The sequence below is a fragment of the Nymphaea colorata genome, chromosome 3, assembly GCF_008831285.2.
Source record: "Nymphaea colorata isolate Beijing-Zhang1983 chromosome 3, ASM883128v2, whole genome shotgun sequence".
Taxonomy (NCBI): domain Eukaryota; kingdom Viridiplantae; phylum Streptophyta; class Magnoliopsida; order Nymphaeales; family Nymphaeaceae; genus Nymphaea; species Nymphaea colorata.
Window position 1 is genome coordinate 27753215 of NC_045140.1, and position 22521 is coordinate 27775735.

Genomic DNA, 22521 nt, shown 5'->3' on the forward strand with positions numbered 1-22521 from the left:
TATGCGATATGGTTGAGATATTAACCTCTGGGTAACCAGGTCTGTTTCTTCATTAGCGCAAACTTCTAAAGGTACGATCATTATTCTATCGTATTAGATAAACTCGTGTGTGTGTGTGTGTTGAGAGATGAATTAAACGATGTTTCGTGTTGCTTGACCAAACATCATTGCTTATTAAAGACCAACGTAATGCTTAAACTTCTTTAGTGTTAGCTCAATAAACACGTTAGGCCAAAACCATAATTGGTGGTGGCGTCTGAATCTAGAAATGCAAGTTTATTGGCAATAGGATACAGAATTGGATCGCGTAAGGTTGAAATCGCAAGATGGAGACATGAGACTTAAGTTTGTGGTTATGCATCACGTAGTGATCAACAATCAGCGAAGTACAGAGGCATTTCATGTACTAAGCGTTGGTGACTAACTAGCTAGTTGGACTAGGAGACGTTTAAGTTGAAAGATATCAAAGGTTCAGCGGTCATGTGCATCTTTGAACATGCTTTTTTTCTTTAAGGCGAAAGATGCCAATTCCCTTGTTCAAAAAGAAGAAGAAAAAGAACCATGAATCCTGAAAAAAAGCATGGTCTTCGTTCAAATCCTGGTGCTTTGAGAGTTTGTAGGGAGTGAGTGCAGTCCGAAAGCTACTTTGCGGGATCACGCAAGAAAACAAAATGAAAAATAGGAATTTATGGACGGCGTCGGCTATGTTTGTACAAATTCTCATGAAGGATGTCATTTTCTTAGAAATTGCTAAAATGTTGGTTAAGTTGACATTTATTATCCATAAAATTTTGTTTATGGGTTTGGGTCCTAACACAAAGCTGCGTGTTATTATCTCCAAAAGTTGTTTAAGTGTTGGGCCACAAACACACAGCGACGTGCTAGGTCTCAAGCATGCACCATCCTCTCCTCTTCTCACTTTATTATTACGAAGTCTGTTATTTTTATTTGCTTTAATTTTCTGCAGATATATTTAACGCGAATCAAGCGATGCGAGGGGCCATACATTTCATTTTATGCGGTTCCTATAAATCCTAAAAAGAAGAGAAAAGATAAAGACGAACTCAGAGACGTGAAGCGATTTTTCCAAATTAAAGGCGAACGATTGGTATTTGAAAGCTTGTAAAAGAAAAATAGCCGGAAAAGAAGCAGCGTGCAAGATGGCTTGTCCTCATGCCTGAAACTGGAAAGAAATCCTCTTCCCCCTTTTCTTTCTCTCGTGTCTCTTCGTTCTTCCAGTCTATACCTGTTGCAGAGTGGGAGAGGGAGAGGGGGAGAGAGTGGTTGAGCGAAGGACGTTTGTAGTTATTCATGACGAGCGCCTCGGAGCTCTTCTACCACCGGAGATCTCGCTCTTATTGGCGGAATTCGGCCGACCAGGGGTTTGCCGCGGCTACTGCCTCTACCGCCGCCCCTCCTCTTCCTTCTTCTCCTGCCCACCACCACCGACACCACCATCATCGCCATCGCCACTCCCACCATCGCGATCTCGACGACTGCGATCCTTACCGTCATCCCCACCACGCCAGGCAGCTGTGCAACCGCCTTTCGCAGATAGTAAGGCCTTCCCCCTCTTCAGCGACCTGGCTTCTCCACTATTGGAGTTATCTTTCCTCTCCCCTATTTTTTCCACTTTTAGGTTTAGTTTAGTCCTTGGGACCTGTGGGTGGGTTTCCATCGGCTTCTCGAGTGATTTCGCTGTTTTTCATCCGAAAGAACTTTAGCTGGTTCCAGTTGGACCTCTCTCTTCTCAATGGCGATTGGACAAGTGTTTTATCGGTAGATTCTTTGTGGTTCTTTCTTTGTTCTGTGTGCCGTCTGAGATTGGTTCTCTTTGACCATATCGTAGTCAATTTTCCCTGTTTCACTTGGTTACTGTCGCGTCATTTGTGTGGTGCATTTTTTGTCTTTGGTCATCTTATGCTACAGAATACGCGTGTACTTTAAGTCGATTAGGCTGAGCCAGATCAAGGACTACCTTCAATTCCTTTCAATTGGAACAGAGAGTTGCTTTCTTCAAGCTGTTGGTTTGTTTTGCGTTGAGCCCCTGTTTTTGAACCATTAGCTAGTGATGCTGTTGCATTTGTGACCTTGGCCTTCAATGTCTTGTCTCTAGTTATGGCTTCAAAGAAATGTGTACTATGTCACAACTGAATCAATGGTTGAAAGAACGATGTAATGAAAGTGTCACAACTAGTGTATCAAAATAAACATACGACATTGTTGAGTTGAAAAGTTGAAACATAGTGGGGACGGTTGTTCCCTAAGACATATTTTTTCATATGCTTCTCTGTGTGACACTGAGGGAGGATATTTACCAGGGTGATGGCCTTTTGTATATTGCTAGTCTTCTTCATGTTGAAGCGTCAAAACATATGCGTTTATACACTTTATGATGCAATTACAATTGCAGTGCCTCGCTAGGACGACACAAGTTTGTATCTTGCAAAATTTGTGGACTTTTAACTCAAATGTGCAGGCATCGGTTGGTGCAAGGCTTGAGAATCCTCTTAATATTCTCGGATTATAACTCAATTCTTTAGGATGGCTTAACAGATTGTAGTTGCACATTTGAAGGCCCTTTTGAACTCCATTCATATGTTCTTGGTTCCTCACGTTCTCTGGCCTTCATCTTAATAAACCTCAGGCTAAGGTACAATAAGTCATATGCATCAGGGTCCACCCTTTGGTTTTTTTTTTTTTTGGTTTTTTTTTTTCTTCCAAATGTTAAATATATATATTTAGTGATACTTGTATAACATGCCATAAATATAAATATGCTTTATAGTTTATATTTAATGTTTTAAATGGTGGTTGGCAAGCTGGCCCATGTGTATTGGAAAATGCTTGCTGATTGTTGATAATGGTAACTCCTGTTGGGGCTGTTATTTTATTAGGTTGAGGTTTTGCCACTATGTCCAAGCTTTTCATGTCTTGTTTTGGAGCTTGATTGCTAAGTCCAAATGAGTTTTTATAGCGGCAAGATTGAGGCGGTAGAGCTGTGTTTGATGTTTTTCACGTTAACTTCCATTTAAATTTAACATTTTGGAATAGGAAAAAATTTATATCCTCATCCTAGTGAACGTACTGCAAATAACCAGCTTGAAAGTTTCAGCAAGCTTTCAACCAAACCAAATTGAAGTAGGAGCTAAATAGTTTCAATTGAGGATGTCATCTTTGCAGCATCTTCACTTTATGCATGTGGAACAAGCATTTTTCGAGTTGGAATGCAACAAAAGCGCTTGTCTCTTCTTGACACTGAAAGAATATGGGCTTCACAATATGTGATTGTCTTTACATTTTCTATGTTGCAAGCTGTTTTTTAACCCTTCAAATGGTGTGAATACTGTAACTATCTGATCTGAGATCCATGCTGGGAGAGATCCATTGTTAAAACTTTAAACTTAAACAGTCAATGGATAATGGACCCATGGTTTTCATATCCAATTTACATTGAAGAACTGTAGATCTAAGAGGCGAGGGGGGTGTTTCTGAATCCAAGTGGATCTCAGATTAGATCCGATGTGATCAAACATGGACTATATGTTTCTAACTGACATTTGCAGAGCTTGCAGTTTTTCTTCTTGATCCTGCAGAATTTTTCTTCTTTTCCTGGGACCTGGAGTGAGAATCATGTATGATCAGGAGCTCTATCTGAGTTGATCTACACAGCCTCATGTCCTCAGTTATCAGTTACTTTTGGGATCTTAAATACCAGAGTCTCAGATCCATGGATTTCACAGGGATCTCAGATTGTCAGATCCCTTGTTGAGGCAATGCATGAATTACAACGGGAGTCTGTGATCATGCATCTTTAATCCATAGAACTGAAGTCAGAACTCCCCCTTGCCTCCCTCTTCCTTTTCTCTAAATAGATGTCCATGGATTTGGTGGGTAAAAGGGACCACAAATTTACTGTTCTAAGGTCTGCAGCTTGATAGAATGATGGAGCCGAGGTGGGCTGCACATTAGATTTTGACGCTTTAAATTTTTTATTAGATCCAGATAATCAAGCGCCCCTCTGTGTCTAAATTTCTGCTGGAACTTCAGCCTTAAGCAATTTTTCATAAAGCAGTGCATGTTGCAATCTCAATATGTTCTAATTCTTTGTTTACAAAAGGAGGTTAATGAAACAGCAACTTGACTTATTAGATGACACTGTCTTGAAAAAGAAACTTATCTATAAAAGAAAATATTTAATTATTGTCTCAGTAACTTCTCAGAAGGAAACCAGTTATCATCTATCAAGTGAACTTATAAACCAGTTTTCATGTATCGAGTGAACACACCTCTACAGCCCTTTGCTACTTTAAGAGGGACAAACACTGGATCTGCCACTGCCATTCTCAATGGTTTCCTAACCTCTTTTAACTCTTCCCTGCCTTTCTTTGATGATGTGATAGAGAAAAGTCTTGGTTATCAACAGGCACTTACTGCCAGATGATGGGAATAATGAAATAAATCATCTATTTATTGTTTCCTTATATCACTGCGTTAATATTTCCAGGAACGCGATTCTTCTCGGTATGACGAACCAACTGTTCTGTCTCACACAAGCACCAGCAGTGGTAATGGAACCTCTGGCAATGCAGGTAACTGGTTGGGGATAGACAGGAGCGAGCGACTTCCTGGGGCTGTACTACAAGCACGGGCAAGGCTTTTTGAGAGGTTGAGAGGGTCATCTCTTACAGCAAGCAGGTCTCTCTCTCTCTCTCTCTCTCTCTCTTTGAGTGCATGCATGCATGTATTTGTGTGGACTCCAGCAGCCTTAAACGGGATGTTTGTTTTAATGATGCCCTTTGTATAAAAGGTTGCTCTCTTCTGCTTGGTTGAAAGAAGCTTCAGGCAGGAAAGAGTGGATGGAGCCTTTACATTTCATAGAAGGCATTGAGTTTTATGTGCTTACGTCCACTTGCTCCTAGAAGAGCATCTCCCATTAGCGGGGGAGCGCCTTGACAGATTTTGTGCATGCCCGCTTTTGCCACCTCAAGGACAGAAGCGGCAGGCCAAGAATTGATGTGCCGACTGGCTGCCAAGCCTGCCAGAGGGATAATGCTTCAACCCTCAACTAAGCTTGGTTGAATTTCAACTGTCCAAGAGGGCCAATTCACCCAATGAATAAGCATGCAGTTGTGTTTGTATATGTGGTGCTGAATCACTGTCTGGAGTCTAGGTTCTTCTTATCAAATATATGCATGTGGATGAATATGAATTAAGTATTTTTTCATGTGTTCATGGCCATTATTGTGAATCAGGCAAAGTAATCATGCTCAAAACATGTCCGGGGGTGGTTTCTACCCAATGACCATTGATGATTTGAGGTTTGTTGATGCGGGAGACTGGGAAATTGAATCACCAAGGGAGTGGCTGGCGCCAACCAACATATATTCATCAAGTAGGAGCCAAACTGAGGCGTTGCCATTTTCTAGTGAGTGCAAAGCAAAGCCTCCCGGCCTCAGTCGACAGGCTATCAATAGTCTGCACAGAGAGCTTTTTGCAGGGACTGAAGGTGTCTCCATTGAATGTTCGATATGCTTGGAGAGATTTATGGTGGGAGAGGGATTGATCCGCTTGCCATGTTGGCACAAGTTTCATCCCGTGTGCCTAGATCCTTGGATAACTACTTGTGGAGACTGCCCATATTGCCGTACATGCATAGATGTGGGTTCTGGATGAGGAGCTTCGTTCTACAGTAGGAAATTTGCTTTTCTGAGTGACTGCATTTAACATTATAGTTTTTTTTTGGCCCGCCGTTGTGCCAAAATCTGTATGTTAGTAAGCTTAGAACTGTAACAAACAATTTTGTCAGCATTACAGAGGCTTTACATTGATGGAATGTAAGCCTTCAGTTATGACTAGCACCATTTCCAGAAAAAGGAAATTGGTTGCTGTGTAGTGGAAATTTCAAGAGACTGGATATGTAACAATTTCACTCTGTTAACTTTCCAATTCAGCATAATTATTTACATACGTACACTGAAAAAATTAAAACTGATAAAACTGAAAAGTGCTGTGACGACCACAAGCTGTCTATGCTATAGACGGTTGCTAAATACGATTGTGACGATTTTTTTTTTTATCGATAGTCTTCAATATCTGGCAGTTGGCAGCCGTATATATATATATATATATATATATATATATATATATATATATATATATATAGAGAGAGAGAGAGAGAGAGAGACCTTTTACGTGTTGAATAAAAGGAAAGGAGGCATCCTACTCAAATATTTTTGGAATTTCAAAGCCAAAATAACAAGTTTGAAGGGTTTAGGGGAAAGGTCGTATTAATTTTCTTTTAAGCTTCTCACTGGAGGCAACCGCACTTGAGCGGACGTACATTCTTGCTCCAGAATTGACGCTTATGGGGCGTTGTGGATTTTTTTTTTCTCCGAATATATGGATTCTAGTTGCTCAAGTCGAAGCAGAAAAAATAAAAAGAGGTCAGGGTGTATGTTTTCTTTGCATTGTCTCCCACTATTTCTGCTTGGTTCGTGGATTGGACTCTACAACCCTTTAATTTTTTATCAGGAAAAAGCTTATCAAATATTTGGGACCTGAGGGAAAAAGAGACTTAAACTGTCTCAGGAGTCGTGTCATGGGAAAAATCGGAAAAGCTGTTAAAGACACATGAAACAGAGCGGATCTGGTCCTGTGAACGGCAGAATTTACAGCTATGGTGGCATAATAGTTGGCAAGGTTACATACACTAAGATCATGTTCAATGGAACGAGAGAGAGAGAGAGAGGTGCACCAGGCTAGATGGCTGGACTTATGGCTTTGGAGTTAAATGAAAATAAAAAATTCAATACGCTGGGTGCGCTTGTTGATTTAAACTGGTAGAGGGCCTCAATGGCTCAATCATCTTCTTCCACTTCTTCTGTCATCTAATTTCAGCTTTCAATTGCATATTTATACAAGTATTATACAAGTACAATGGCTCAATCATCTTCTTCCACTTCTTCTGTCATCTAATTTCAGCTTTCAATTGCATATTTCCATTATGATTTTTATCCAAATTGAAATAAACTTAATTAGCAGTTCAAGTATGCTTAGAGGTCGTTTGGTAGTAGGAACACCATGTGAATGTTCTATGAATTTGTCCCAAAAAGATTGAGATATGTTCATAAATCACTAAAATATGTGATGTATGAATCTTCCTCAATCTTTAAGTTATATTCATGAAACACTCATTGAGCAAGTTCATAGAACATGAATATTCCCCGATCTTTAGTTTAGTCTTATTTTGCCGAGCTTTACGCTTACCTCTTATATTTTCACGTTGATAAATACTGTATATTTTATACTCAAATACCACTGAATCAGACCTCATTTTCACTGTTTCATGGCTTACTTAGCATGTTCGGGTAAAAGTTCCAAGGGTTAAGAAACTTCCACCTCAGTATTTTATGCTGTTTGCCGGAGGATTATAAGTATCGTAAATGAAATTAGTTTTTCTGGGCATTTCATGATTTCCCAGGGATATATAATTTTATATAATAATGACAGTTTGAGTGACATTTTAGAACTATACTTCCACAAAACTCACTTGTCACGACTTGGTTTCTAACTTCTAAGTGAGTTTTTTAGAATAGTCAAAATCAAGTTTTAGTTACTTGAACGACAACTGTTAACTTAATTTTTATGCAACTTGTTTTTTGTTAAGTTTTATGAGAATTTAATAAGCTTGATAAACAATATTACCCCTTTAAAACTCGCGTTGGTTTAGAACTGAAGTTCTTTTCATTTTGATTTAGAGCTCGTTTCTTTCCAAATTAAGTTTCTGAAAAGTTTAGTTTTGGCATGTCTCAACAAACCTCAAACCAAGTTGTTTGTTTAAACCGAGTTTTACACCACTGAAACAAACCAATTGCTTCAGAAAGATTATCTGTGGTTTTAACTGTTTGTTGATTTCCCGTGCGGCCACTTATTTTCTGTATTATGTGTAATCCGAAGATCAACACTCGGACTCGATCGATTGCTATGTTGCTCTTAGTCAGTTAATTGGCTCTGCAGCCTCCAAGGAAAAGATCGGCCAACGCGGCCCCACGGGGCGGGGCTCAATCTTCACCTTCTCTTCCCCAAAACCCTTCCATATAAGAACAGAACAGCTCCGAGGTCAGAGGGGTTTAACGTTTATATAGTCCGAACTCAAGCACAGCAACAACCAGAAAGTACTCAAACTTCTCATCCAAAACTTGCTACCAGACCCATCTTCAGTTTTTTCCCTTCCCCGCCATTACGGATTCTTCATCTTCTTCCTGTTTCAGCTTTTAGACCCGCTACCATCACCCTGGCTTCCACGGCTGCATCTTTTCTCCCTTGCCCACCTGCCCACTACCACCACTGCCATTCCTCCCCCGCCACTTCATGCAGCAGGGTAAGAGGAAAAGGCCTGTCGCCTTCTCTTAATGGCTCTCCTTATGCCGCCCACAGTAGGAAGCCGACCTTAATCTGCAGGTGCGTGCAGACCAACACCTTCGTCTCTTCCTCATCAGAATTCGAGGATTCGCCTGGGTTCAAGCGGCAACTTCTTATCGAACAGTTCTCTTCTCCTCTCCATTGCCCTCCCTCCCTCACCCCCGTTGACGATGATCTCGTTCTTGGTCCCGCCACCGATGGGTATCTATGGACGGCTCGTGGGGTTACCGACGTTCTGCCTGGAGAAGCCCCTCCGAGGGTTTTCCTCCTCGACCCACCTTGGCTTCCGGGGGAACTCGTGCAGGAGAGCAGAAGGCGGTTGCGGGAGAGGGAAAGAGAGAGCAGGATGTATAATTTGCTGAGGAGGAGACAGGTGAAGATGGAGACGGAAGCATGGGAGGACGCAGCCAGGGAGTATAGGGAGCTCATCAAGGAGATGTGCGAGAAGAAGCTGGCTCCCCATCTTCCATACGTGAAATCTCTCTTTCTCGGCTGGTTCGAACCGTTCCGGGATGCCATAAGGAAGGATCAGGAGTTCCAGGCCAAGCGAAAAAACCTAGCTGCCGCTTACGCACCGTACATTGGCCATCTGCCGGCAGATATGATGGCGGTTATTGTGATGCATAAGATGATGGTGCTGCTGATGAACGGGCAGGATGATGGGTGCGTCCGGCTGGTTCACGCCGCCTGCCACATTGGGGAAGCTATCGAGCAGGAGGTGCGATGAATTCGTTGAACAAACCTCCTTTCTGCAGTACACATAGTTGCTCATTTTTAAATTCTTGCACTATTTGGATATAACTCAGCAAGTGGAATGTTAGCCAATTGTTGAGTTTGATCGATCTCAGGGTAGTGGCATTTTAAAGCAATTGGCGAGGTGTTTCCCAATAGTCTCTTATAATGACTTTCTCGTAGCTTCATTATTTGTGCCATAAGTTCACGGGATTGTGGAATATGGCTGTTGTTTGTTATGAATATACGACAGCTGTTGCAATAAATAATGTCGAACCCTCCAATCCACTACTCGGGTCAGGAAATATGAAATATGCTACACGTCGACGTAATTCAGTCTCTACTTTTAGAATAAGAAGTTGCTGCCTGTCATCTTGGTCTTTCTCTTTCAAATATCTGAATAAACAGATTGTAGGAGTTCAAGGTTACTCTTTATTTTTAGTTTGTATTTCTACAGGAACAGCATTTTGTCCTCAGGTTCTATTCTGAAACTTGGATTGCCTCGGTAAATACTTCATTGCTTATTTCCTGACCCACTTTTGGTGACTATACTTTGCAGATCAGGATTTATAACTTTTTCCAGAGAACTAAGAAATCTGCAAAGGAAAACCATGAAGAAGAAGTAAAGAATCAAAAGGCTCTAAGGAAACGTGTGATGAATTTGCTGAAACAGAGAAAATTTCGTGATGTGCAATTACTGGTCGAAGATGAAGATCTGGAACCTTGGGGTAGAGATGCTCATGCTAAGGTTACTCATCTTTAATTCATTCTAGGGCAACCAATTATTTATCTTTAATACGTGCATCGTGCTACATGTTTCTTCTGGAGGACCAAGTCCGCCCTTGTCTGTCTGAACGTTTTCTGTTTCATGTGCTAGATCTTGAAATATTTGTATTTGTGTGTACATTTTCAGTTGGGAAGCCGCCTGATAGATTTATTGGTTCAAACAGCTTATGTGCAACCTCCACTTGATCAACTAGCAGAAGGTCCTCCTGAAATTCGTCCTGCCTTCATTCATACATTTAAAACTGTCAAGAAGGAAGCAGAGTAAGATTTTTTCCTCCTTTTAGACATCAATCTATACCTATCTACAGCCTGCCTTTTATCCAACCTCAATATAGGCATCCCAACCCTGGTACGTGTGGTCATTTTAAGCAAGTCCCATTCTCTTTTGATTCAACTTTGCCACGTAGCACAAAATACCATTTTGTTTATTTCTTTTAGATCAATAAGGCGTCTGAGATTTCCAAACCTGTAAGGATTTCAACACTAATTTTAGTTATGATACTCCCACCCATTGCCTATCTAGTAAGATGGAAGGAGTGAAATGTTGGTACTGTGGCTTCTTCTGATCTAGATGTATCTCTATATCACACTTCAATGAAGTCCATGTTCACAATTTATACATATCTTTACAAATGACTAAATTTGTTATTGAATTCTTACATGTAGCAAGTCCGTCAAGAGGTATGGAGTTATTGAATGCGACCCACTTGTACGTAAAGGGCTTGATGCAACAGTAAGCTGCCTACTTCTTTTTTAATCCAGACCTCACTTTTTTCTTTTTATGAGCCGACTATAATAGATGTATACTTTTATCAATCTTCATTCTAAAGATTTGTTAGATGTCAAGTTCTAACAGGATATGGAGTGAATTTTGTGAAGAGTCATATATGAAGAATCGATGTGTGACTTTTTCTTGTTAATTTCAAATTTTATGAAAAAGCACAATAATGTGTAATGTCTTATATCATATGTAAATACGTGGCCTGTTCGTTCTTGAAACTGTGAAGTTCTTGTAGGATATACAGTTTTTAGCATCCTTATAAGGCAACATATGGTTAGATTTTAAGTTATTCTTTTGTTCTTGTTCTAACTGCTTTGGTTTTGTATCTAACAGGCAAGGCATTTGGTTATACCTTACATGCCAATGTTAATTCGTCCAAAAAAATGGACAGGGTACGTTGTGAAAATTCCATCTGTGCGTGTTTGTGTATGTATGCATGTAATAGAAATTATGGGGAGTGCCAATTATGAAACACCTTAGTTGATTCATTATCTGCAAATTTTCTAACTTTTGGTCAATTTGCATCTTTATGGTTATCTAAGATAACTGTCACATCTGTGTCTATTCCATGAATTCATGGTCCCGAGTATAAACAATTTTTGTGATTTGCAGGTATGACAGTGGTGGGCACCTGTTCTTGCCTTCTTATATCATGCGCACTCATGGAGCAAAGCAACAGCGTGTTGCACTTAAAAGTGTTCCAAAGGACCAACTGAAGAAAGTATCTGAGGTCAGGGTCTCCCACTACTGACAGAAAACAATTTCTATTGATCACCTCACTTGAGGACCTATTTCAGTAGCTAACATGTATATTCGTAACTATCTTTTTCTTTACTGCAATTCAGCTCAATAAACATTATTATGAAGAGAAAAAGGTTTATGATTTATGAAGCATCCCATTGAAAGAAAACTAAAAAGTTTGTTGGTCTTCATAAAGCTTAAAATTTGCTAAATTATGGGGTTATGGTTAAAATGTTGTACTCCACGTGGTCCTTCTTTCTAGATGTTAGGACAGGTTCCTGGCAGGCTAAAAACCTCTTGAGCAAGTGCTATCATCTATTTTGGATCACGGTTTGTGGAGAGCATGATTGTAGCTCATGACAAACAATGGTTGCAATTGCTTGAACAGTAGGTCTGTTCCTTAAAATGATTAAATATTTATGATTTTCTCTTGGATTCTTTTTAGTTTCTGTTTAGTGAATAGGAATGAGCTGAGGCACATATAGCATTTCCTTCTTTTAACTTTTGTTGAAAGTAGTTCCTTTTGCCATTTCATGTGCTGCAGTATGGCTATGGAATATGATGCTATGTAGATCCACAATAAGCCATTCATATTTTATAATCCTTAGGGGTAAATTATTAGAAAACTTAAGAGGTTGAACCTGTTGTGATTGTTAAAGGAGTCACTGTTTCTCTCCTAGATCGGTACATACATTTGGTGCCAAATCTAGTAACATCTAGGCCCAGCTCAATTAACACTCATCCAGCTCAATTAACACTCATCCTTTTCATTGGAATTAACACTCGTAGTTCAGTTGTTAGTCGTGACCAGCTCAAAACCATAAATGGACAAATTACACTCTGAACTAAAAAGATCTAAATTCAACTTTAGACCATTTAATTTATTGGGCCAGTATTTCCACTTGAGGATTTATGAGTATGATACTGATGGGCTGGATACATAAAGCATCCAGTTCATTGGCAATTTGATGTGTCTAATAAGTTTTTTTCTAGTGAATGAAGTTCATAGCTTCATCATTTCTAGGATGGAAGAGAATGAAGGAAATCTAGGAAAATGATGGAGAATATTGTGCTTATTATACTATTTCGGGTGAAGTGCAGTCCTTGCCAATTTCCTTCTCCCCACAAGCCAAGTGAAAATTTGAAAAGTAAAACTTAATGGTAGGTAAACTGGTCTCTCTCTCTATTCTCTTGAACGAACATTCTCAATATCGTATAGGTTTTGAGTAGCTTGTGATCAGACATTTAGATCACTCTGGGAATTATGCACGATAAAGACAATGTATTAACCCCACAACTTTTTATCACCTAGGGATTCTGTCACCATATGCACACCAACAATATCGTTGGAGATGATTATATATATCCATGAACTCTGCATGTATATACTCATGCATGCATGAATTTCTGCATATTGACATGTTGCACATGACATCTCAGTTGAGTCATGTCAGTTGTTTTATTCTTGTCTTCATTGTGATGGCAGAGCACATTTCATATACTGCTTTATTGTAGTTTGTAGATTTTCCTTTTTATGTTTGGGTTCAGTTTCATCTTAGAGTTGTGCTATGTGGGAGTACTTGTTGATGGTGGTGAAATTATCCAGGCCCTTGATATTCTTGGAAGCACAAAATGGAGGGTGAACAGAAGAGTGCTTGATGTAGTTGATAGCTTGTGGGCATGTGGACAACCTCTTGCTGGCTTGGTAGATCGCAATGACGTGAGGCTTCTCGACTTCATCATGCCTTTCTGTTATTTTTTGCCAATTTTTTTTTTCATTTTTAGTCTTGTAAAATTCTTTTTTAGGTTCCTTTGCCTGAGAAGCCATGCACTGAAGATGAAGCACAAATGAGGCAATGGAGGTGGAATGTCAAAAAAGTAAAAAAGGAAAATAGTGAGAGGCATGCTCAGAGATGTGATATTGAACTTAAACTTTCGGTAAAATCCATATAAGTGCCTTAGGCTTTCTTTCATATCTCTTGCTTATTTGTACATCCTATAGTGCAAATTTAATTTTTATTGATGAAGCATAGTCTTGCATTTGTAGGTGGCAAGGAAAATGAGAAAGGAAGATGGCTTTTATTATCCACATAATCTAGATTTCCGAGGACGTGCCTATCCCATGCATCCACACTTAAATCATCTTGGTTCTGATCTTTGCCGTGGAATTTTGGAGTTCGCTGAAGGAAAGCCACTAGGAAAAAGTGGATTGCATTGGTTAAAGGTACACTTGGCAAACTTGTACGGTGGCGGTGTAGACAAGCTTTCATATGATGGGCGGTTGATGTTCATTGAGAACCACTTGGCGGATATATTTGATTCGGCAGAAAGGCCCATTGAAGGAAGGCGTTGGTGGTTAAATGCTGAAGATCCATTTCAGTGCTTGGCTGCTTGTATTGATCTGTCCAATGCATTAAAAAGCCCTTCTCCAGAAAATGCTGTTTCACACATTCCAGTTCATCTGGTAAGTTCATTAGTAATACGAGAAGCGGCACATATATTTGAGGTCACATAATAATCTTGCAGTATCCTCAGCTATAGTGATTCTATAGGGCCTGAGACCTAATGAAGCATTACTCCCAATGGCTCAAGCCAGTGAAGTTTGTGATTGGTATCGCAATGAATTGATTATTGACGTACTATGAAAACATGGAGATGTCTAGGTTTATTTGTTTCTTGTAATATTTGATCGTGTGTGCAATCCAAAAAGCTGCATAGGCAGACAGAAATGGTATCCTTCATGCAAGAATGAAGATAATAACACTTGGAACTTGGAAGGATTGATACATGATACACCAAATTTTCAAACTTGTTATGTGGAAAGGGGAACCTTGATCTTATGGAGAAACATATTTTTGAATCTAAGATGAGTCATCCAATGTGAACAAAAAAATTAATAGTCATATATACTGCATGTAGACGTCTTCCTTGACTCCACATGAAGCATGTCAGTTGCCTGTCTTTCTGTGTTCTTCTTCTATTATCAAGTAGCTTGGAAGCATATTCTCCGGATTGGTTGCACCATCTTTTTTTATTATTTTTTGTTGTCTTTTCTTGGCTTCAGAAGGGTCTCATATTTGTCTTTTATTGTACAATACTCAACATGGGCTTATGCTGTTCATTCATAGGATGGCTCGTGCAATGGTTTGCAGCATTATGCAGCTTTGGGACGAGATAGGGTAAGATCTTTTAATTCTTGCATTTTTGTTTGTTCTGATCCTTGTCTTAGTTGTCTGTTGGGTAGTTTATATGCATCTTTAAATGTGGATTTCTACTTGTGGTCAACCTATGATTTTTGTCTGGGTTAAAAATGCTTGTATGCAGTTAGGGGCTGCTGCAGTAAATCTAGTTTCTGGGGAGAAACCAGCGGATGTTTATTCGGGTATAGCTGCAAGGTATTTTACTTCATTATATTTAATTATGACATTGTGGGGCTTAGCTCTGGATTCTAGAGATGTTATTGTTAATTTCAGTTTATAATGGCAAAGTGCTGGTTTTGGTAGTTTTTTGAGTCACTGTTAATATGACATTAGTGTACTCTTGAAAGTTGAAACTATTATTGTGAACCCAGTTTGTGGCTTTCATGGTATTCAGAAATCATAAGAGCCTTACCTTTACTCATATTAAAAAAAGAAATTCATATATATTTAAAACAACATCCTTAAATTTTACTCATATTCAAAGCAACATGTATATTACAAAATAATGGGAAACAACTTTGAAATCAATGTTATATCCCATACCCTCTTACTGACATTTTTAAAAGTATGCCATGCTCGCATGCACCACCATACCCATGCCAACACTTGACTGGCAGCCATGTGACATATCACATCACAGGTCTCTTTTCTGAAATAATGACAAAAAAATAGGTTTAAAACAAAAAGGAATTTATAGAAACCCTAATCCTTAACATGAGCTGTGTAGCATCTTCTCCTACTTTGAGGTATGGCTTCTCTTTCTCCTCCTCCGTGCTGCTCTTTTTTTTCTTTTTGGCTGCACCCAAGCATCATCCACAGGGTGTGAAGCAGGTGCAGCACCCAAGGTGCTGCTTCCATGAGTCACAGACGTATTTAAGGAGAAAACAACACATGTTCCCATTGTCACAAAGTTGAATTGATTTGCACCAATTATTTACTGGTAGTTTGACCTCCTGTGGAGTATTTAATCTTTTTTAGTTTTTATAAGGCCAGTTCAGTTGTGTTTCACAAGAAAGTATGCAGGGGATTTATTTAGTGTATCTATCGTGTTATAAAGGCCCTAATTAGACCATCTTGTACACTAGTATCATTGGTGTTGGTCACTGGAAAAAGATCGATGAAAATTGCAACAGTTGGTGTTAGTTGTTTTCTTAGTTTCTCAAGCTGTAACTCATTTAGGTTTCCTCTGGCTTCATTAGTTCATTCATCAAGAACGTGAATTGAAAAATCCAGATAAAATTCCAAGCTCCCACTTTTGGAGTTCTATGGAAATGAGCTCTTTTATGCTTTTATGTTTACTAACCATTTATTTGTTTAATGCTGCAAGAGTTTTGGAGATCGTTGTCAGAGATTCTAAGAAAGATCCCATTGCGCATCCAACTGCTTTACTTGCTCGTGCTTTAGTTGGTCAGGTTGGTGATTTCATGTTGCTAGGGTTTGAGCATTCTGGTTGAGATTGATGTTCATTTGGAGCCTTTGAACTATTTTAATAATCTTAGTTGCTTTCTTATGTGATTGATTGTTGATTCTAAGAAAGATCCCATTGCGCATCCAACTGCTTTACTTGCTCGTGCTTTAGTTGGTCAGGTTGGTGATTTCATGTTGCTAGGGTTTGAGCATTCTGGTTGAGATTGATGTTCATTTGGAGCCTTTGAACTATTTTAATAATCTTAGTTGCTTTCTTATGTGATTGATTGTTGCAAATAATGCCTATATCAGTTTTCGAAGTGAATTTACAAAGAATACAAAGAATTGGGCTATGTAGCAGTGTAATGAGCCACTGTGACTCAGTCAATTTTATTTTTTGAATTTTGAAAAAGAAAAATAATTTTAAAATAATTAAGAAGGCTGGCACAAATCCAAGACTTATATTGGCCTGTTTCCTTTCCACAAGTGGCCAGCAGAATGCATATATCAGCTGACTCATGCTTATAAAAGTGAATTGTCAATAATACTGGTTTCAAAAATAACTATGGGATGATTTTGCGTGAGGCAGCACTCTTTCCATAATCTAGGATTTTCTGTAGCTTGAATATTGAAGCTGTACCCTTCTTGAAAACTGTAAAATAGTCTTGAATCTCTTGACACTGCCTGATGTACAATGTTGATGACTTGTATGAGTTTTCCTGTTTGTCAAATAGGTGGACCGCAAATTGGTTAAGCAGACTGTGATGACTTCAGTTTATGGGGTTACTTATATTGGTGCACGTGACCAGATCAAAAGAAGATTAAAAGAACGTGGTCTCATTACTGATGACAAGCTGCTATTTAGTGCAGCTTGCTATGCAGCAAAAGTAATAAACATTATACTAACATCAGTTGGACCTTCCATTTTCCTGAGCCTTGATTTAAGGCAAGATTTTCCTTTTCTACCTTCAGGTTACACTGTCTGCATTGGAAGAAATGTTTCAAGCTGCACGGAGTATTATGTCTTGGCTTGGTGACTGTGCCAAGGTAAAGAGTTTTCATTCATATGTTTTTCTCTGTTTCCTTCATTTGCTATCCATATAGAACTCGTGATAATGGTCTACCATATGTGGGTTGGGCTCCACAGGTGATTGCTTCAGAGAATGAACCAGTAAGATGGACCACTCCTCTTGGGCTTCCAGTTGTGCAACCGTACTGGAAACAGTCCAGGCACCTTGTAAATTCTTAGCCCTTTTCTATTGGTTCAGACGTCTCTCTTCATATTATAATTGCTGCAATTCTGAGTTTTGATAGATTCTAACGATAGAGCTTGTTGAAATAAATTGACACAGATTCAGAAGGTTTTTTATTAGGCAATCTGGCCATGTAAACCAAAAGAATAGATTACTAATTCTGTCATGGTTTTTGTATAAATTATTTGTTATGATGAACAAGGTCCCATGGCCATTAATGTGGAATTTCTAAGTCACATGGCCTTGCCAAAATGACTGCTGCACCCATGCTGACTGCTTTTGGGTGTGGGTGCACCTCAATTGTGTGAAAGGACAAATTCAAATGAGTTGGTTACCATCAGCCATATTCAACTATTTTCCGCAATTATGGTGTGTGCGTCCAGAACTTGGAGTTGGTCAAATTTGACCTAATTTATTGTTGTCCAATTTTTAAGTGATAAAATTTTTAAAAAAGGTATAAAGATGGATTAGAGTGAACTCTCCTCTCTTTATCGCTCTCTATGTGGTTTTTTTAGGGCTGCAGATCTATTTTCTGTGTGGCTTTAAAGTTGAATCTGTTTTATGTATTTATTTTGATTAATACTAGTTCTGTTTTATGTGGTTTTCATTTGAGTTCTAGTATTAAGTTTGGATTTAGATTTTATTATATTTTTGGCTGTGATATCTTGTTGGCAATTTTTTTATGATTATATACGTGTGCGTGTGTGTTTATGTGACCCTTGCTGCACCTGCGTCCAAGTTTTCTTGCGAAGTGCTGAACCTGCATGCTGCACCTGTATGACATAGGGTAATTTTAAGAAGCATTAAACATAACAAATGTGTTGGTAAATACGTGAATCTTCTCATGTTGGCAAACAGTGAGGAACAAATGGATCTAACAAGATTTCACAAGTCAGATCCTCTGTCATGGCAAATTTGTAAAGATGTTTAATTCATTACTGCATAGCTTTGGGTAGTGTAAGAAATGCTGCTTGGTACATTGAATGGTCTCATTGAACATATTGATTTTTTGAAGGCTAGTTGTTCCTTTTCTTTTGGAAGAATGTTAGTGTGTTTGGTATGGATAAGGTAGATAAGGTTGAAAAGTTGAATTACTTGCTAGTCAGCTTAAGTGCAATATGATCAAGATAGTAGGTAACTCTTGGTGTCATCTTGTCTTGGAAGTGTTGCACTTATAGTTCCTTTGTATTGACGCAGTTGTTCCATTATATGGCTTCATTCATTTCTTGGTACTTGCAGGTTAGGACTTCACTTCAGGTTCTGGCATTACAAAGAGAGAGTAACAAGGTAGCTCAGGAAGCCGTGCAAATGGTTTTTTTGTTAGAAATTTATGAGCCGTTTAAAAGCTGCTAGAAATGTTTGGTTCTTGGTGTGTAGTTTATGTATATACATTTCCTTAATGTCTTCTTCTTTTTCTAATTCGTTTTTTGTTGAGCTTGAAAACCTTTGCTGATACTGTTTCACTATGTAGTGGACAAGCTTGTTTGCCTCGTTGTTTCTTGTCTTAAATGTTAATTTATCTTGTTGATGTTTGTTTTCTGACTCTTCTCAGGTTTTGGTAAAGCGGCAGAGAACTGCTTTTCCACCAAATTTTGTTCATTCGCTTGATGGTTCACATATGATGATGACTGCTGTTGCTTGCAATGATGCAGGTTTAAACTTTGCAGGTTAGTAACTGCGTGTTACATTTTTTGTTGAACAGATTTTTTTTGTTACAGTTTTGTCCTTATCCTCATTTTCATCTCATTGAGGTTATCCTTGTGATGATAATTCGGAATGCATGGTATTTTCGGGACATTATCCTTGTCAGAATTTTGGGGATATCCATGGATATAGCTCACTAGAATAAGTAACTGTCTTAAAAATAATGTTCAACTATAGGATAAAAAATCCACACGTGGATTGAATCCCTCAACCCAACATATTCGTTCTGTCACATTCAAATAGCTTTCCTGAAGCTGTAGATGGTCAGCACCATCCAAAACTTGGACTTTGAAAAGAAATGTATATTTTTTCATCCCTGCAAACTATCTGATATTTCATGTTGAATCCAAAAAATTAAGCATCAAAATAAGATTTTTCAATAAGTGCAACTTGTATCCAATCGAACAAATTTATCTTCAGGTGGGATCATTTTTAGTAATTGCTGATTGAGTTTTATATGACTAGTTCTTCCTGCTGAGTGTTAATGAAATTGGTTGCATTTTGATCACCAGTGTGTCTTTTCTTTCTAAACCCATCAAGGTAATTCAGTGTGGGTACATCAATTAGGTCCGTTTACCCGTGTTGCCGTATCCATATCCGAAGTGGTACTTGGACACACTTGGGTGCTTTTTAAATCGAAATTTATCCAGGCTGCTTAGTTTATTTGATTTAATTTTTTTCAACTTAGTTTTCATTCTGTTTCTAGAGTTATTGTTCATTAACATGTAATGTTTTTATTCATATCACTTGTTTATTTAAATGTTTTCATTTTAATTTTTTAATGTTATTTTGCATATATATACATCATAGTCACAAATAACGACTCGGAGTTTTGAATAGCGAAGTTTTTCTCAGGTATAACATGGTGGACTTGAAAAATACAGGAAAAAAATCGGGAAAAAAAAGTATTTTAAAAAAAAATAAAAAAACTAAAAGTGAGGAAAAATAAAATGTGAGAAAGTAATAATGCAAACATCAAAAGGTAAGTAGATTTACAACAAATAAAAAAAATAGAAAATGAAAAAATATTGTTTGGCATTAAAAAAATATAAAAAATGAAAAAAAGGCATAAAAATGAGTTTTTTTTTTTCATTTTTCACGTTTTAAAAAAAAAACGCATTTCTTTAAAGTTTTAAACGGCCTTACATTTTCTCGCGTTTTTTTTAAAATAACACGTTTTTTGTGACTATGAATTTTATATATATATATATATATATATATATATATATATATATATATGTATATCTATCCTTGTACCCTTATTTCTACATTTTCTAAAGTTGCTGGTCCATATCTGCATCTCTGTACCCATGCTGAACAGTACCCGTACCCATGTGACTTAGCCATCAAGAGTATTGTTAGCAAATTAATTCACCAAAGCGATGATAGGGAATGAAGACATGCTAATGCTTAGAGTCATTTGACATCAAATGCAGGGATCACATGGTGGGCATTTATTCATAAAATGGTTGTGCTTTAGTATAAAACGATTTGCTAAACGGAGAAACTAACAGTAGTTATGCATAAAACATATGCAAATGGAATTTGGGTCACGGCATGTATTCATAAAATGGTCATACTTTAATATATGACGATTTGGTAAAAGGAGAAGGTAACTAAAAGTAGTTTTGTGTATAAAACATAAACAAATGGAATTGGATCGCATGATGCCCAAACAGATGTATTATGTGTCCTTATGAGTTTTCAGGACTAATATGGAAGATGATTGTGCTTGAATTGAAAGAAATTTGTTTTTTCAGAGAATCAAAAGTATTGACTTTGTATGTTTCTGCAACTCCTTAAATCCTAGTCTTCATCCCCATATTTACTTATTGAAGGGGTGCATGATTCATATTGGACGCATGCGTGTGATGTTGATGACATGAGCCGTATCCTCAGATCAACGTTCGTTGAACTTTATAGCATGCCCATTCTTGAGAATGTAAGTTTCTCTCTCTCAGCACGCACAGACCAAACCTTTGTTATGCTGACGGTTGGTCATTCTGATTTTCTAAATGAGAGTATCATGTATTTGCTTTTCTGCCATGCAGTTGTTGGAGAGCTTTCAAGCATCTTTTCCATCTCTTGTTTTCCCTCCACTGCCAGATAGAGGTGATTTTGACTTGCAAGAGGTGCTTGAATCTCCCTACTTTTTCAACTGATTCTCTGTTTCACGAGATCTTCAGTCTTGTGCATAGTGTTACTTCCCCAGTGGCCTGCATTTCATGTCATGGGCGGTTTCAGCGTGGAATGTCTTTGAACGCCAACGATGTAGCGTAATGGTTTGGTTATGGCAAACCTTTTGCAAACGTAACGGTAAAGCTCCGATTGAGCTCACTTTGTGAAGCGGCAGGCGTACACACCATACTGCAGTTCGTGCTGGAGAATTCATCATGGAGGATGAAGATATGTTCATTCAACATAAGTCCACTCACATTCATTCTTATGGAAAAGTAATGTAATAAAAAATATTATTGCTGCATGGTCTGCAACCACGCAATCTGTATAAATTCATACGCCGCTAGCATCTGTCACCAAAGGTGTTGCCTCGGTAAGTTGAAGGACACAATTTGAGATGTGTAACAGCAGCATCCTCTTCCATCTGTATCTAGGCAGTCGCAGTTTTGGCTTGTATATTCACGAAGAATCCATCAGCTTTAGGGCATCCATTAAATCTAGTGATTTATGTTGCTCACAGTGGGTGTTGATAAAAAACACTCGTAAAAAAAATGATTTAATAAAATATGTTTTCCCCATTTATCTGGGGAAATTTACTTCTTGTTGTCAGTTTCTGTTTGGTGCTTATTTGTGGGCATGTCCATATATTAAGAATAATATAATTGACAATTCCTTGCCAAAGCTGGAATTAAGAGTACGTAAAATGAGAAAGTGTCGCTGATGACGAGAAGGGTTTTCTTTCTCACAATGTGAACAAGTTTCACTTCAAATATATACAAGCAGAAAAAAATATGAAAATCAGGTGCATCACAATGCATGTTAAATGAATTTGTTGAGCACAATTGTCGACTGTAGAAATGCCCCTTTCCCAAATCCGTTAGTTAATATGTCTACATGTTTTTTATTATGATATATTTTCTGATAATAAAACACATTTTAAAATTTTTCACAAAGTAACAGTCAAGCTCAAACAAGCTTTGTATGTTTATGAAATACTGGACTTCGTTGAAATGCGCAGTGCAGCCTGTTTATTGCAATATATTTTTATTGGATGAAATTGATCATACCCCAAATCTTCAAGCAAATATCTCAGCCATATTACCTCACTTATTCTACTAGCCATGCTCCTATACTTGATTCCTGCGAAAATCGAGATATGACTTTTTTTCTTCGTTTTCCATAAAATGATATTACCTCTAAGAAACATATGATAGCCGGTGGTCGATCTTTTAGTCATTGGACAACTCGATCAATTTCATTGTCTGCTTCGAACAATATACTTTATCCATTGGTTCCTTTCAAGTACTTTAACAGT

At 38.2% G+C, this 22521-nt stretch overlaps 2 protein-coding genes across 2 annotated transcripts; both read left to right on the forward strand.

Annotated features, from left to right (window-relative positions):
* Nucleotides 1-1057: 1057 nt before the first annotated feature.
* On the forward strand, nt 1058-5970 carry LOC116251322 (probable E3 ubiquitin-protein ligase RHY1A). Its single transcript, XM_031625522.2, has 3 exons — nt 1058-1557; nt 4508-4698; nt 5256-5970. The coding sequence occupies exons 1-3, from the start codon at nt 1312-1314 to the stop codon at nt 5674-5676; spliced, it is 858 nt and encodes a 285-aa protein (XP_031481382.1). The 5' UTR covers nt 1058-1311; the 3' UTR covers nt 5677-5970.
* A 795-nt stretch (nt 5971-6765) lies between these two features.
* Nucleotides 6766-21802, forward strand: LOC116250437 (DNA-directed RNA polymerase 1B, mitochondrial-like). Its single transcript, XM_031624056.1, has 20 exons — nt 6766-6842; nt 8020-9142; nt 9716-9904; nt 10070-10203; nt 10609-10675; nt 11057-11115; nt 11336-11453; nt 13071-13184; nt 13271-13402; nt 13512-13928; nt 14593-14643; nt 14789-14859; nt 15992-16076; nt 16806-16958; nt 17044-17118; nt 17219-17308; nt 18564-18611; nt 18877-18991; nt 20867-20970; nt 21080-21802. The coding sequence occupies exons 1-20, from the start codon at nt 6766-6768 to the stop codon at nt 21188-21190; spliced, it is 3333 nt and encodes a 1110-aa protein (XP_031479916.1). The 3' UTR covers nt 21191-21802.
* The last annotated feature ends 719 nt before the right edge of the window (nt 21803-22521 follow it).

Excerpts from the sequence above, each read along its gene's own strand:
- LOC116251322 (XM_031625522.2), top strand. The coding sequence starts at position 1,312 with ATGACGAGCGCCTCGGAGCTCTTCTACCACCGGAGATCTCGCTCTTAT. Across the intron at positions 1,558-4,507 it reads GCAACCGCCTTTCGCAGATA|GAACGCGATTCTTCTCGGTA; the intron begins GTAAGGCCTTCC and ends TAATATTTCCAG. Across the intron at positions 4,699-5,255 it reads TCATCTCTTACAGCAAGCAG|GCAAAGTAATCATGCTCAAA; the intron begins GTCTCTCTCTCT and ends ATTGTGAATCAG.
- LOC116250437 (XM_031624056.1), top strand. The coding sequence starts at position 6,766 with ATGGCTGGACTTATGGCTTTGGAGTTAAATGAAAATAAAAAATTCAAT. Across the intron at positions 10,204-10,608 it reads ACTGTCAAGAAGGAAGCAGA|CAAGTCCGTCAAGAGGTATG; the intron begins GTAAGATTTTTT and ends TCTTACATGTAG. Across the intron at positions 17,119-17,218 it reads GGCTTGGTGACTGTGCCAAG|GTGATTGCTTCAGAGAATGA; the intron begins GTAAAGAGTTTT and ends TGGGCTCCACAG.